Below are 13,701 nucleotides of genomic sequence, written 5' to 3'. Positions count from 1 at the left end.
GGTGTTGTGAGGGAAGGGCTGCGGGCCCGTGGCTGTGCGGTGTTCCGCTCTTACAGCCGCCGTTTGGGTAGGTTTATTGCATCACACGTTGGGATGCTGGAAACTTAGCAAAAACGTGGTTTACTGGCAGTCTGGCTGGAGGCTGGGCTAAAGGTAATACCCACAGGGAATGGCTTCGTTTCTGGTCCAAGAAACATGGACGTGAACTCATTTTGAGTGTTAGGCATTTACATTTAAGGAATTTTGTTAAAAAATTAAATATGCTCACCAATATACTTTTTTCCTAAGCAGAGTAGAACTTGAGCATTGTCTGTGCAGCACATTCACACCTGCAGGATACAAATCCACCCAAAGTTTCAACCTCATGGTTGCACATTATTCACCCAGGTTGCAACTAACTCAGTGCCCAGTATGGGACAAGATTAAGCATGCCTGACCTGTGAGCTGAGCCTTATTGGTACCTGATTAGAAACTGGAATTCCTGTAGTAGGCAGGTAGCCTTTGCTTGGTGAAATGAAACTTATGCTGTTTGGTTGGGTTTGGTTTTTTTTTGGCAAAGCTCTAATCAGGCTGTATGAGAACAATGGTGTCATTACTTATTTGTCTAACTTAGCATGAGAGACGAGGGACTAGCAATTACACCACCCCATGTTGTTATTACCGGATGATTCTTAACCACTTGAACCTCAAAGGTTGTCCCCTGTGTTTAGCTTTCTTACCCAATGACAAATGGCTTTAAAAGTGCACCAGGTGCACACAAATCCCACGTGGGCAGGGCTCTGTCAAAATGAAGGAGCATGGTGGGGAAAACACAACTTCTGCTAGTTCTTTATCCTGTGGGATTTGATACTCTGTAGTGTTCTGTGGTCTTTTTTCTTTTCCCCTGTATGCTATGATGTCTTTTCATCCCATAAAACAAAGAGTACCTTTAAAATTTTTACATATCAAAGGAGCTCCATTCCTACAGGCCATATGGTCAGTGCATTTACTTGCTGATTAGCTTTTAGGAGAATTTGTTCATTTAGGCTTAAAGAACTGTTGTGTTGAACTGTGTGGTACAGTATTCCACTCCATCTCATCTACTCCATCCTTTCTTCCAGCAGTTTCCTTGGATTTTACTGTAATGGGTTTTTTTTCCTGCAGGGGTCAGCGAACCCATCTGCCAAAACAGATCACAGAATGTAAATTAAGTAAATGGGTTTCAGCAAAACCTTACATGAAGTGGCTACATATAACACTTATATAAATGCCCAAAGCTCTACAGTGGCAAGTGGGTGAATGGTTTGAGAGAGCAGAACATTGTGTTTGCAAATCGAATAACTTTAAGTCTCCTTACTATGTCCTTCTTCTTATATTAATTTTTATTAAATAAATCTTTGAATTTAAGAGTCCCTGGGTTATGGTAATACTGATAGTAAATTTAATATTAAAGTGTGATCTGAAAGAAACTTTTGCCCATACCGAGTGGAAGTTTTATTTTAAATGTAGTTGATTGTATCCAAATAGTAAATAGTTTCCTTTTACTATATAATTCACTTCATTTTCCATGAACTTGGTGATTACATAAAACCTTTCTTTACTAGCATTTCCCTTTTTACAGGAAAAGTCATCTCGCTTGTCAGCAGCGTTATTTGGTGAGGACTGCGAAATCAGCCATGACCAGCTGTATGAGTTGTTAAAGTATGCAGCTTTGGGAAAATGCCACAATGCAACACAAGCCAGGTATAACACATTCATTTTTGGGAATCAACCCTGTCTTAGGTCCTCACGTGTTGTGAAAGACGTACCTAAAGGCATATTGGCCACGCTGGTTTTGGAATCCTTGCAGCGCAGTTACCATAATGGCAGCCTGTATTATGTAGATACAGTTGTTGTTGTTAGACTCGGCCAGAGACCAGAATTTCTCTTCTGACAAAAATTCTACCATTTTAGTTTTGTTTCATGCAGTTATCAAAAACTAAACAATTTTGTGGAACAGAAGAAGCTTCACACACTGAGAAATGAAATACCATGTTAAAAATATTAACACAAAAAATATTAACAGGTTTCACGTCAGATATAATTGAAACAGAGTGTTTGGGGGAAAACATTTTAGTCACTTTGTCCTTTTCCAGGGCAACTTCTCAGCAATGGAAGTGAAAGACTGAGGAGGGTATATAACCTCAGATGGCAAAAATATGGTGAAATGTAATGAATCTTGAAATGAAACTCAAGTCAAAAATGATCCCGCTTTAGATTTTTAGTAGTGAATAAAAAATGATTTTGTGAAAGTTTTTTTGTTGCGTTAATTCACTAGACTGCATCACTACAGCTGAAATAACTGGTCTGTATTCACATTCTGATGCATATAAATGAGGCATAAATGTCTTGAAATGGTACTGCAGCAGAATTTTGCTGTAACTCATTCTTCTCTGTCTCTCATATTATGTTGCTTCCAGGAATATGTGGCTGTTTGAGATAAGCTATAAAGCCTCTTCTTACTGAAGTAATATGGCACTTTGCCATTCACTGACTTAAAAACTGGGCTGGTTCCAAGTTTGTTTTTAAGAGTGCTTGATAATTGTTTTGCTCTGATTTTTTTTTTTTTAATTTTATTTTATTTTTTTCTTTTATAACTGTAGCTGGTGCCGTATTTATCACCAAAGCCACCTGGCTGGGGTTGTGGTTATTGTTCTACATGAAATGAGCCAACTCCATTTCTACAAATTCTATTTGCAGTTCAAACACCTCAGAAAAGTCTTCCGGCATGTAAGTCCCCAGACTGTATTGCTGTCTTCTAAACTTCTTCCAGTGCTGAAACTATGTCTCAAGGATTAATCACTGCAGAGAAATTACTGCCTTTTCCAATAGGAAGTGGCCATCTTTGACTCTCAAAGCAAGCTAATAAAAGGATCTGTTTGTAACTGTTGTCAGCTCAGAAGAAAGGCCAAGGCTTTAGTATTAAAAACAGGTTTTCAAGGCTTCAAAGACATGCCTTACCAGGTGAGACATGTATTGATGTTTCAGTCCTCAGACTATTACACTTCCTGCATCTTCAGGATGCCAGTGAGAATAAAAATATCTCAGTTAATTTGGAATTTACTCTTCAGGGAGTCAGGAGACTCTCAATATTGAGTTACGCTATTTCCTCTGGTTGAAAAAATCTCACTTTTACTATTTACACTTTATCTCAAGTTTCTCCCATTTCCCAAAAAGATTATTAAAAGAATTATTTTAATTTTCTGAGTTACAAGGAACATTTTTGAAGGAAGGAAGAAAGAAAGAAGCACTTTGATTCAGACTTCTATAGAATTCTCCCTGAACTGCAGCAAATGCAAATCACAACTTAACTGGAAAGTCTGGAACTTGCTTTAGTTTCTGTCAAAGAAGGTCTTGAGACTTGCCTTCTTGATCGTATCAGGCAAGGCAAATCTGTCCCTTAGTACAAAGAATCCTGTATCATCTGTCATTAAAACAGGTTTGGGTTGTGTTGGGTTTTTTTTCTTCCTTGGGAAAACACCAAACATATTTCCACTACTTCTTTATCCATCCTCCTCTAAATTTGACTGGTTTGGGGATCAAGAAACATCTCATTTGCTTGATGTTTCTGCTTCTGTTTCAAAGTCTCTAACACATCTGTTTTCTCAGAGATTCACATTAACACCTTCTGGCAACTTCCTAGCCAGCCTGTATGGAGAAGGAGCAAATCTGAAACCTCAAAACACTGCACAAGGTATCTTGCTTGGCTTTGCATTGTCTCTTTCAACCACAGTGATTCACTTTCAAGAGTAATTTATGACTTTGCATCCTGTGTAATCCCAGCATGCTGCTCTGGTAAACTTGTTTACAAAGGAAAACATACAATGGTTTAAGCCATGAGACCAGACACCCTAACTAGTTCAGTAACTCTCTGTTGGGCTTATTATCACAAGTAAATGCAAAAAGCAAAGAGAAAGTTTTTACATGTTTAATCCAAAATTCTGATGCTTCATTACCCATTTTATGATTATTTTATTCTAAGATATATCTAATAAAAGTTATAGAGAAATAAATTAGATTCAAGCTAAGTAGTTATTTCTTAGTTTTCTTTGTTACACTGAGCAGCAAATCAAGGTAAAGAACAGGTGTGTTGATGACTGATTTCCTATCTTTACACTCTTTAAAGAGGTGATTGTAATCCAACAGGCTTGTGCAAAACCTGCAAGAGACTACAATGCGAACTTCACTGAAATTGTTAGAAGTGTAACAAAGAATCTTGAATTCAAGTCCTAAATGGGAGAATGAACAGCTGTTACTTTCAGTGTATTGACAAAGTCCTCTGGCATCCTGACTGTAAGCCTACTGCACAGTTACAGATCTGAGATGTCAGGTATATTTTTCTTTTAAGTGCAATCTGCAGAGAATCACCTACAGGATAATTTAACTTTATACAGCTGTGGGTTCTGGTGTCAGTTCAGTGCTTGCTTCTTTGTGAGCCACACTTTGAGCACATTTTCTCCTGACAATACTTATAGGAAAGAATTTCACAGACAAGGTAGAAAAAAAAAAGAACTTATTTTACAGCTTACATGAAGTAACAGATGATTATGTTCTCATGCTTACGAGGCAAGTTTGTTCTCTCTATTTCTGAAAGGAATGTGAGACAGAGACTTGTGTCGTGACTTGCTTCTGAATCAGCCAGCAGCATCAGTAAGCTGAACTGGGAAAAGATTCAAGTATCCTGAATATCAAGTATATTTTATATATATATATATATAGTGTATATATAATGTATACATTATATATAGTATTGTGTGTATTTGATTATGTATATGTAATGTATATAGCATGTGTGTATATATGTACACACAATAAATGAGATATAAACTGGAGATGTATATATATGTAAAAACTGGAGAGAGAGAGAGAGACAAAAATAAACTGGAGATAGACAGATAGGTTGGTCTGTCTGTCTGTCTATCTATCTCTCAAGTTTATTGTTTCAGGGAGTGTTTTCCTTTGAAATGGTGTAGCCTTTTGTGTGTATACTAATGCAGAAAACTGACTGCAAGTAGGGAGTGCTTTCTGAGCTTGACAGATGTTCCTGTATTTTACAGGTTTGACTTCCACTAGCAGTGAATGTATTCCTAAAAGTTCGGACTTGCAGTGTGATCCCATCATTCGGAAATACGGATTAAAAAAACGAGGCCTTACTAGCTATACTCTAACTTTAGAAGAGCAGAAAAAAAATTACTATCCCATAAAAGGTCAGTTTTTGAGGGCTTTGGTTATTTTGTGGTTTCTTTTTGACTTTGACAGTTAGTGACATGTTTGGTCATATAAAATACATGATGAGTCTTAGAAGAGAGAGGTCTGTGTCTTATTCGTGGCTGTCTCCTCATTCTAGGCTCCCCTGGATGTAAGGGTTATATATATACAGAGTGTGATCAGCAGAGGACGGACAGCAGCCCCCTCTTTGGTCTGGATTGTGAAATGGTAAAAATAAATGTGTGTGGCCTTACAAAATATGGTCAAGCAACCAAACTCCTACCAGCTATTCCAAAGTGAGCTTCCAAAGTGAGCCAAACACCCTGTGTATTTGCTAAACCACTTCTGATATATTAATATCTGCTGCCATTCCCTTCATTTATGATACCAGTGCTAATGCAGACATGGGAGTGATGCTGGTGGCAAGACAGAAACATTACCTTGAGCAATGCAGCAGAGAGCACGGTTCTGTGTTGGCTGTCAGAGCAGCAGCTAAATCTGCCAGGCCCATCAGCAGTGCTGCAGTAACCCCTGAGACTGCTGTGGAATTCCTCCTCCCAGCCCTCCCCAAGGTTTGGGAAAGGGAAGATACTTCCGTATCACACATCTTTCCTTTAGCCACAGTTCTTCTGGTGGCATGCTGGGTGAAGATTCCTCCTTTAGTGCAGCGTTGACCTTGCAGAGATGCCTATTTGGCATCAGCATTGAGTAACTAATGATACAACCTGGGCTCTGTTTTTAAATAGTACATCTTCTCTGGTGAAGATGCCCTCAGTGACAGCTCCGCAGTGTAGAGGACAGACTGTTTCTGTGAAATCAGCACTTCTTTATAGTGGTTTTCTTTGTGTCATGCTTGCCTGTGTGTTTGCTGTGCCTATGGTGGGCATTTAACAATTAAAATGAAGCATGCTACAGTATAAAACAGCTAGCTGTGCGTGGTAACTCTCCAAGTTGAGTAACTGCTCAGTAGTGATGCTGGCTGCAGCCAAAGGAGATGTGAGCTAAGGTTTTTGAGTGGCAGCATCATGGTGATTCAACAACTGCTTCTGCTTCTTCCTGACAGTGCCTGACTGCAAAAGGAAATGAAGTCACTCGTGTCTCTTTGGTGGATGCACAGGGCCAGTGCCTCTTGAATGAACTAGTCAAACCTGAAAGCACAGTAGTGAACTACCGCACCAGGTGACTTGCACATAAGCTTCTTATCTCTTGATCTTTAAGAGCTGCAACCCTTTCAAATTAAGCCTGTTACACAGGACTTTCCAGAAGGCTTTGGTTTGCACAGATGGCTACTGCGTTTTACTCATTGTTAAGAATATAGTTCTTGCTATGTGATTAGAATAACCAACTTTATGTATACGCTCTCTGCTACATAGTGCCTATGTGGCTAGGCAGAAGCGTTATCATTCTGCAGTGTTCTAGGAAAAGTTCCGTTACAGATTAATGATACACAGTACAAGTTACTCTTCACTGCTGGCTATAAAATATGATACAGGGTAAGAGTACAGGATTGCAGTCTGTGTGTGTCTCTGCTCCATAGCTAAGTTTGCTCAGCTGTAAAAGAATGAATAGAGCAGCTTTCACACACCTCCAGGGCTGGGCTCGGGACTGTAACAAAAGCAGGCAAAACTCAAGCCTTGTCTTCTCCAAAACTTTGCCTGGCTTTATCGAGGAGGTGACGTGCCAGTCCCCTCAGGTTACTTGGAAGCATCTCCTTCCACCATCAGTTTGCAGTACTTCCTCACCTGTGCTGTCTGATGCTAAGAACTGCATCACTTAAGAATAAGTTACGCTTGAGAAACTTTTGAAACAGATGTGGTAGCACTCGTAGCAGTTAAATATACCTGCAGTATATCCTCTTATATTGGAACAGAAAGCAGTAAATAGCATTCTGTCATTAGTTTCACCGAGTTTATATTTTACATGCCCTGCGTGTAATATTCTCCAGCAGGCACTGTTGCTAATGTGTTGCTTTTTCCTCATCCAACTTTTGTTTTGAAGATTCTCAGGAATCACAAAAAAAATGCTTCTTCCAGTGAAAACAAGACTGCCAGACATCCAAACCAGACTAAAAAAAATGCTTCCTCATGATGCGGTATTGGTGGGTCATTCTCTAAATGCTGATCTCCAGGCTTTGGAAGTGAGTATGCCTTTAAGAGCATTTTTATTCCCAACCCTGTGATACTCATTTCAGACCTGAAAACTCTAAACAGTTCCTCTTTTTGTTAGTAAACACTTGTTCATTGCTTTTTATTATGAAGAGCCCTATGTCTGTAAGGATTTAAAAGAGAAAGACTCTCCTTACATCTATAAAACTTGCAAAGGGCTGGTCAGAACCCAAAAAGAAGGGAGGAATAGATACGGTTTCTACAGCAGCTTTACATCCCTGCTTCAGCCAGGTGCTTTTGATAGCTCTGTCACGGGAAGAACTGAAGTCATTCCTGTATTTAATTTAACCAACCTCAAATGCTTGAATCATAATTAATCCTAACCCAATCCAGATATTCCCAGCAGAGTGTTAGAAAGGAGAGTTAGGTTTGTTTCATTATTCCCATCTGCTCTCTTGTGTGGACCAGTTATCAGTGGGAAACTGGCAACTGAAGTGAAAAGGCGGAGGCACAGGTAACCGTGAAATTACTGCCCAATTCTATATGACTGCTGTTCTTAAAGTAAACTGGTGATGTTTTCTCTCCTCCAGATGATCCACCCCAGTGTTATTGATACTTCATTACTATTTGCCAGAAATGAAGGTCGAAGATTTAAGCTAAAATTTCTAGCCAAAGCTGTTTTAGGGTAAGATTATTACTGTATTGTCATGGGAGATATTAGAAACTGTCATGGGGGGTGGTCATAGGGTCTTGCTTTTCCACTAGTAGCATCAAAATTACTATCTTTTTCACTAAAATTCAGAATAAAGGAGCAGGCTAATGTATGAAAGTGTCATTTATTAACTTAAATCATGTTCCTGAGTGTACTAGCTACCACAGGATAGTATGTCATAGCGATAGAGTTCTCACCATTCACATAGCAAATATGAATATTCCCCAGCACCAAACCTCACCGAGTTGCAGGTTGCTTCTCTGTCTGTATGCAAATTGTGAATTGGGTCATCGGTCAAGGAAGAAGTAAAATTAAAAATAGTCATGCATCAGAGTAGCAAGTATTAGCACAGCTTCTGTCAAACCTGGTAAACAGTGTTTTGCTCAACACTGCAAAAACATTTCTTGCAGTAACTTTTGGGAATATTTCACAAGAAGCTGCTGCACCAAACTGAAATGCTTTGTGGAGCAGGGAAAGCTGTTTTGCCCAAAAAGGACCCAGTTTAGAAAAGACAGGATGTTGGTCAGTGTGGAAAAACAGATAACCTGCCTGTACACCTAATTTTGATGCCCTAGGAAGGAGATTCAGTGTGAACAGAAGCTTGGGCATGATCCTGCAGAAGATGCTAGAGCTGCATTGGAATTGGCTCAATTCTTTATTGAGCAAGGACCAGCAAAGGTAGCTATAGCTAATTAAGATTTCTGTCCTTAATCACAGAATGTACATGTTGTGCTTATGAAGAAAAAAACCCCATTCCTGCCCATCCTCTTGTTGTTTTAAAAGAGAAAATGGAGCTGTGATAGAGGCCTCAATTTTGACAGCTTGTTACTTTCAGCATATATCCAGGTATCTTAATTACTTGGAGCATTACCAATGTTTCAATACTCAAACACTGATGTCAGTCTGCATTGCTGCTGATCTTGAAGGGGGGCATTGGCTAAAGGAGTGAGGCGCTTCCTTGAGACACTACCGGAATGCCTTTCATTTTTCCAGATGAAGAAATGAGAGACCTTGTATGTTGTGGTAGTGATTCAGCTGGTTTTATGAGTCTTTTGCTTGTGTCGTTGCTTTCTGAGAGAACTTTTTTGGAGATGATTGCTGGTTGATACTGTGAGTGATGCATGTTTGCAAATGACAACAGAAAATAAGAAGGCAAGAAATTCGTGCCTGTGTTTCTTCACTGCTGTGGAGTGTGCCTGGGTGACTCATACAGAAAGCACGTGCTTTTCAGTTAGCTACAATTAGCTGAGATGAAAGCCAACTACTCATCTTTTTCCTTCCCCAAGGTAGCAGAACTAAACTTGGAGATGCTTCTGACAACTGAAAAACTGGCCGAGGTCTCACAGAACAAAGCTGCGTTACAGCCACAAGGATGTAAGGTCCAGAAACAGCTGAATGAGCCTCCTCATTTATCTAAGCCATGGTAATAAGATTTTCAAACATGCATGTTTTTCCTTCAGTTGAAGCCCCAGTAAAATCAAAGTAGTGCGTTACGTTTTTCAGAAGCCACCAGGATCTTCAAAGAGAAACACAAATAATTGTAGCATAGCACTGAAAAACATTCAGAAATTGCATCTTAAATTTCACAAAGTGTTTTCTAGGATGCTCATGATGTTGACAAGAGTACTCTTTCAAATTTCTTTAATGAACTGTATCATTTTTCTCTGACACAAGCACTTCTTGAAAGCTTTTAATTCACCATATTGATAAGTACTGTGATTCACAGCTTGCTTCTCTCTGCTAGTTTTTTAGACTGCTTGCAGGTGACTGGCCAAAAGCCCCTCCTTTTGGGCAGACAGGAACTAGACTCTTCTGTCCTGTGTCAGAGTAACCTGAGCACTTCAAACAAACAGGTGAATGGACTTAGAGTGGGTTGGTCTAAGCAAGCATCAAAGTAGTTCAAAGTTCCTCTTGTTCTGGGGGTGGGTAGATGAGGCCTATTTAAAAAAGCTGACTGACAATACTGTTAGCAATAGTGTTAATACCAGGTTAGCTAAATCCATTTTAACATTTCGGAAATAAACTTTGATCCTCTACATCCTCTCATGACTCACTAAAGAAGAATTTCTGCTTGAGGGCTTCATTGGACAATAATGACAATTAAAGTTGGGAATTAAGTTCAATAGCTTTGGTTTTGATCCTTTGCAGTACAATTGCTTTGTACCTCTTTGAGCCTTTATACTCTTTTCCTCCAGATTCTTCAGAGAGCCTTAGAAGATGTTCCCCTGTCCACATTCAGCATCGTTCAGTTCAGTTTGGGTCCAGACTACATTGCATCTCCCCTTCTTGCTGGACTTTGTGAAAAGGTACTATTTTTTTTTTGGAGCATTGTCTTCATTGCTGAGCTTGGAAAGAGACATTACTTACCTGGAGGCACCAAGTAGTTCCTTTGCTTTGTGAAGTTCCTTCTCTAATCTGTGTTCCTGCAGGTGAGAAGCAAGCTGACTGACATGCTGACAATTTACGCAGGTCCTTTTGAAGAAAGCTTTTGCCTGAAGTCTGTGAAAAAAGAATTTGGGAGGTGTGGACCAATCCAGTCTCTTACAGTGGTAACTGAAACATGCCAGGTGAGCGCTCGCAGCGTTAAACTTGCTGACAAGGCATGGAAGGCCCGAGTAATCTCTTAGAAAGATACCAGTTAGGACAACTGAAATACCCATTATTTTGTTTGGGTTTTTTTTCTGGTGGTTTAGTCATCAGCTACAACAATTTAGGGAATCTAAAAGCTGCTCCACACAATGACATGAATAAACACAGCTCATGCAGCTTAACTGTGCTGTTCAAGCTAGAGGACTTTGAGAATTGGAGAAGCTGAGATGATTTTTGTCCCTCTTGAGAGAACTGATATGCTAAGGCCTTTAATGGCAAAAAGAAAAAAAAAAAAAGATCTAATTGATGGTTGTTTTTAACAGTTACAGTATATGGAGTGTTACATATATTACCCCCAAACCTTTTTATATTCTATTTTTCAAAGAAAACACAACTTTACTGAGACCTGACTTTTAAAAAGGGAGGGCTAATGTGTCTTATTGATAAGCCTGAAGTATCTTATCATTCTCTTTTCAAGCCCTATGTCTGTATCCAGTACGAGGTGCTGGAAGCTGCTCAGCTTGCTGTGGAAAGCCTAAATGGAGCTGAGGTTGCAGGATCCTGCATTAAGGTAAACAATGCAAACAGCAAAAGCCTAAGTTATGTTGAGCACAGGAACAGCATCCAATATGTCTCTTTTAACAGCTCCTCACAGCACGGTGGTTGGGCAAATGCTGGCTGGTTGTGCTGCTACCGTCTACATCCCTGGACAATTCAGGGCCACTGGCAGAAAGGAAATGGTTATAGCCACCTTTTTTCCTTTCTACCTGTCAGCAGAAGGGGGTTAGAAAGCATTCTGACCTCCAACTGCAGCTTTAGAAGGAAGAGCCAAGTAACAGGGTGTTAAAACACCGCATACAAAGTATTGGGTTCTTAATTTTAATAGTGTTTCTGCATTATAAACATGATCTCTTCTTGTTCATGACTAATTAAGCTAGTCTTCATTAGTCGTGTTTTTTTCCAAGGGAGGGGAAAGTAGCTTGTCAACTCTTGGTAATGTGAGAAAATAATTTAAAATAGAAGTTCAGAACACAGAGCTGCTTGGGCTGATGGGCTGTGTTTGTTCCTGTTGAATCGACCCCAGGTTCAGAGACCTGTCACTGCAACTATGCTGGACTGTGATGTTTTGATAAAGGAACTAGAACTGGATGTAGAAAATGAAGGTGTGATTTATGTAGCGGGTCTAAAGAAGTCATTAACAGAGATGGACTTGCAAGAAGAATTCAGCCAACTGAAAGACCTGGAAACACTGTTCCTGCCAAAGGATCTCCAGAGTGGAAAGCACAGGAACTGCTGTTTCCTCAGTAAGTAGCTTCACATACAGCCTGCTTATTTCCTTCAAATAAGCTCATTCAGCAGCCCTTGGGACTTTGCACAGACACAGCAAGCGCTACCGAAACTCATGTGTGCTTAAAGTGATGGTATCTAAAATACTCCAGTGAAAGCATGTATTGTTTGGAAGAGCAGTTTACAGCTAAACATTTAAAAGGAAAAAAAACTGCTTAAAAAAAGATCTTTAATTAGAAAAGGTTCAGGAGAGTTTATTGGCTCCAGTACCTCAATGTCAGGGCTGGCTACTGCACAGCTTCACACAGAGAAGTGTCTAAAAAGGTGAGGAGAACAACTGGATGAGCGTTGTTGCTGTTAACTGGCATTTCTATAGTCTGACGTTTCCCTGTAGCAAGATGAGGATCTGCTTGCTGCAGCGGTTTTGGTTTCTCGCTGTCCTCCTGCTCCCACCTTTATCCCTCCCATATAGGTGTCAAGGAACAGGGTAGCAACATCACTGCCAAAGCATGGTCCCCTTCTCTTTGTGTTTCAGAATTCCAGAAATCACAGAGTGCTGTGGATGCCCTTGAAGTTATAAACGGGTGGACCATGAAGGGCAGTAAATTAAGAAGTAGGAATGCTCTTGCTTCGGGTCACCTCTGGAGATGGATTTGGCAAATGAATCGCAGCAATGGGAAGCAAGGAGGAAACGTCTTATATGAGAAAATGGAGCAACTGTCTGACTCTGTGAGTTTAAGGCTACGCTGATGTTTGTTGAAGGCAGGGAGAAGGTACTGCCCTGGGAACCAGGAGTGGTAACTTTGAACAGACTGAGGTGCAGAGCTGCATGTAACAGAAGGGTCTCATGCTGGAGCAGGGAGGCTGCCAAGGATCAGTTCCCACAAGGCAGTTTGGCGAGGTAACATCACATGAGATAACGTGATGTTTGTAGGATACTGTGTAACCTTAAAAAAACCCCAACAGGATAGCTGCTCAGGGCACTGAGTGATGCTACACAGGAAGTGAAGCCCACCACTGGAGAGCAGAGAGAGCAATGTACAGGTGTAGCACGTGGTATGGGAGTCAGAGGGAGTAGTGACTGTTGTGTAGCCCTACAGGAAGGAACAGCTCTAGTTGCAGCTCCTGTTTTTACTGGAGGAAGCTGTAGTGCCATTTGAGTAGGGCGTGTGGTTCTCCCTGCTGCTGAGCCATGGCACTGCCAAATGCCAGCCAGTAACAGAATCACTGCTGGCCTCACCCTTGCGCTGCCCGGGGGTCAGACTTGCCAGAGGCACATTTAGGTGTGATTGCTACAGATCTGCAAATCAGCTGGGGATTTTAATACTTCCTTTCTGTTACACAGGAGCAGGATCTAAGGAAAAAGGTGAAGAAGTTAGACCACCACATCAAAAAGCTTTATAGAAGTCTGCAGAGTAACACCCTGTGTGTTGTTCTCTTTCCTGGAGTGAACAGGTAAGTTGCCACCTATTTTGCAGAGCCAGGGAAAATACATAGCCAAATATTTTTATCTTAATCTATTAAAAATTAAAACTTTGCACAAGGAAGTGAAAGCCTGAGAGAAGGGCTGAAGAAGCTGTTGTACTTATTGTCTGACTTACTTACATGTTAGGCCAATAAAACCTGAACAGTAAGTTCTGCCCATAAACTATGCCTGATCCAGAACAAGCGCAAGTGCTGAAACCACTTATGTAGCTGATGTCCAGATTAGCAAGGCTGAAGTACACAGCATTGATTAATTACACAGTTAGTCTGTCTCAGTTCACCTGCCTTCCCCTGCTG

At 40.4% G+C, this 13,701-nt stretch overlaps 1 protein-coding gene across 1 annotated transcript in view; it reads left to right on the top strand.

Moving 5' to 3' along the window:
* Positions 1 to 787: 787 nt before the first annotated feature.
* The window catches only part of REXO5 (RNA exonuclease 5), a 23,834-nt gene continuing 10,920 nt past the window's right edge, over positions 788 to 13,701 (top strand). The window contains exons 1-18 of the mRNA XM_009649556.2: positions 788 to 800; positions 1,584 to 1,722; positions 2,622 to 2,748; positions 3,628 to 3,712; positions 5,076 to 5,225; positions 5,366 to 5,454; positions 6,290 to 6,405; positions 7,225 to 7,363; positions 7,922 to 8,016; positions 8,619 to 8,721; positions 9,330 to 9,466; positions 9,788 to 9,896; positions 10,239 to 10,349; positions 10,473 to 10,610; positions 11,111 to 11,203; positions 11,717 to 11,936; positions 12,455 to 12,648; positions 13,265 to 13,374. Coding sequence (XP_009647851.2) covers positions 788 to 800; positions 1,584 to 1,722; positions 2,622 to 2,748; positions 3,628 to 3,712; positions 5,076 to 5,225; positions 5,366 to 5,454; positions 6,290 to 6,405; positions 7,225 to 7,363; positions 7,922 to 8,016; positions 8,619 to 8,721; positions 9,330 to 9,466; positions 9,788 to 9,896; positions 10,239 to 10,349; positions 10,473 to 10,610; positions 11,111 to 11,203; positions 11,717 to 11,936; positions 12,455 to 12,648; positions 13,265 to 13,374 — 2,168 coding nt within the window. The remainder of the gene's footprint in view (positions 801 to 1,583; positions 1,723 to 2,621; positions 2,749 to 3,627; positions 3,713 to 5,075; positions 5,226 to 5,365; positions 5,455 to 6,289; positions 6,406 to 7,224; positions 7,364 to 7,921; positions 8,017 to 8,618; positions 8,722 to 9,329; positions 9,467 to 9,787; positions 9,897 to 10,238; positions 10,350 to 10,472; positions 10,611 to 11,110; positions 11,204 to 11,716; positions 11,937 to 12,454; positions 12,649 to 13,264; positions 13,375 to 13,701) is intronic.

The sequence above is a fragment of the Egretta garzetta genome, unplaced genomic scaffold (genome assembly GCF_000687185.1).
Source record: "Egretta garzetta isolate BGI_Z169 unplaced genomic scaffold, ASM68718v1 scaffold292, whole genome shotgun sequence".
NCBI lineage: Eukaryota > Metazoa > Chordata > Aves > Pelecaniformes > Ardeidae > Egretta > Egretta garzetta.
This window is presented reverse-complemented; position numbering and strand designations above follow the sequence as displayed.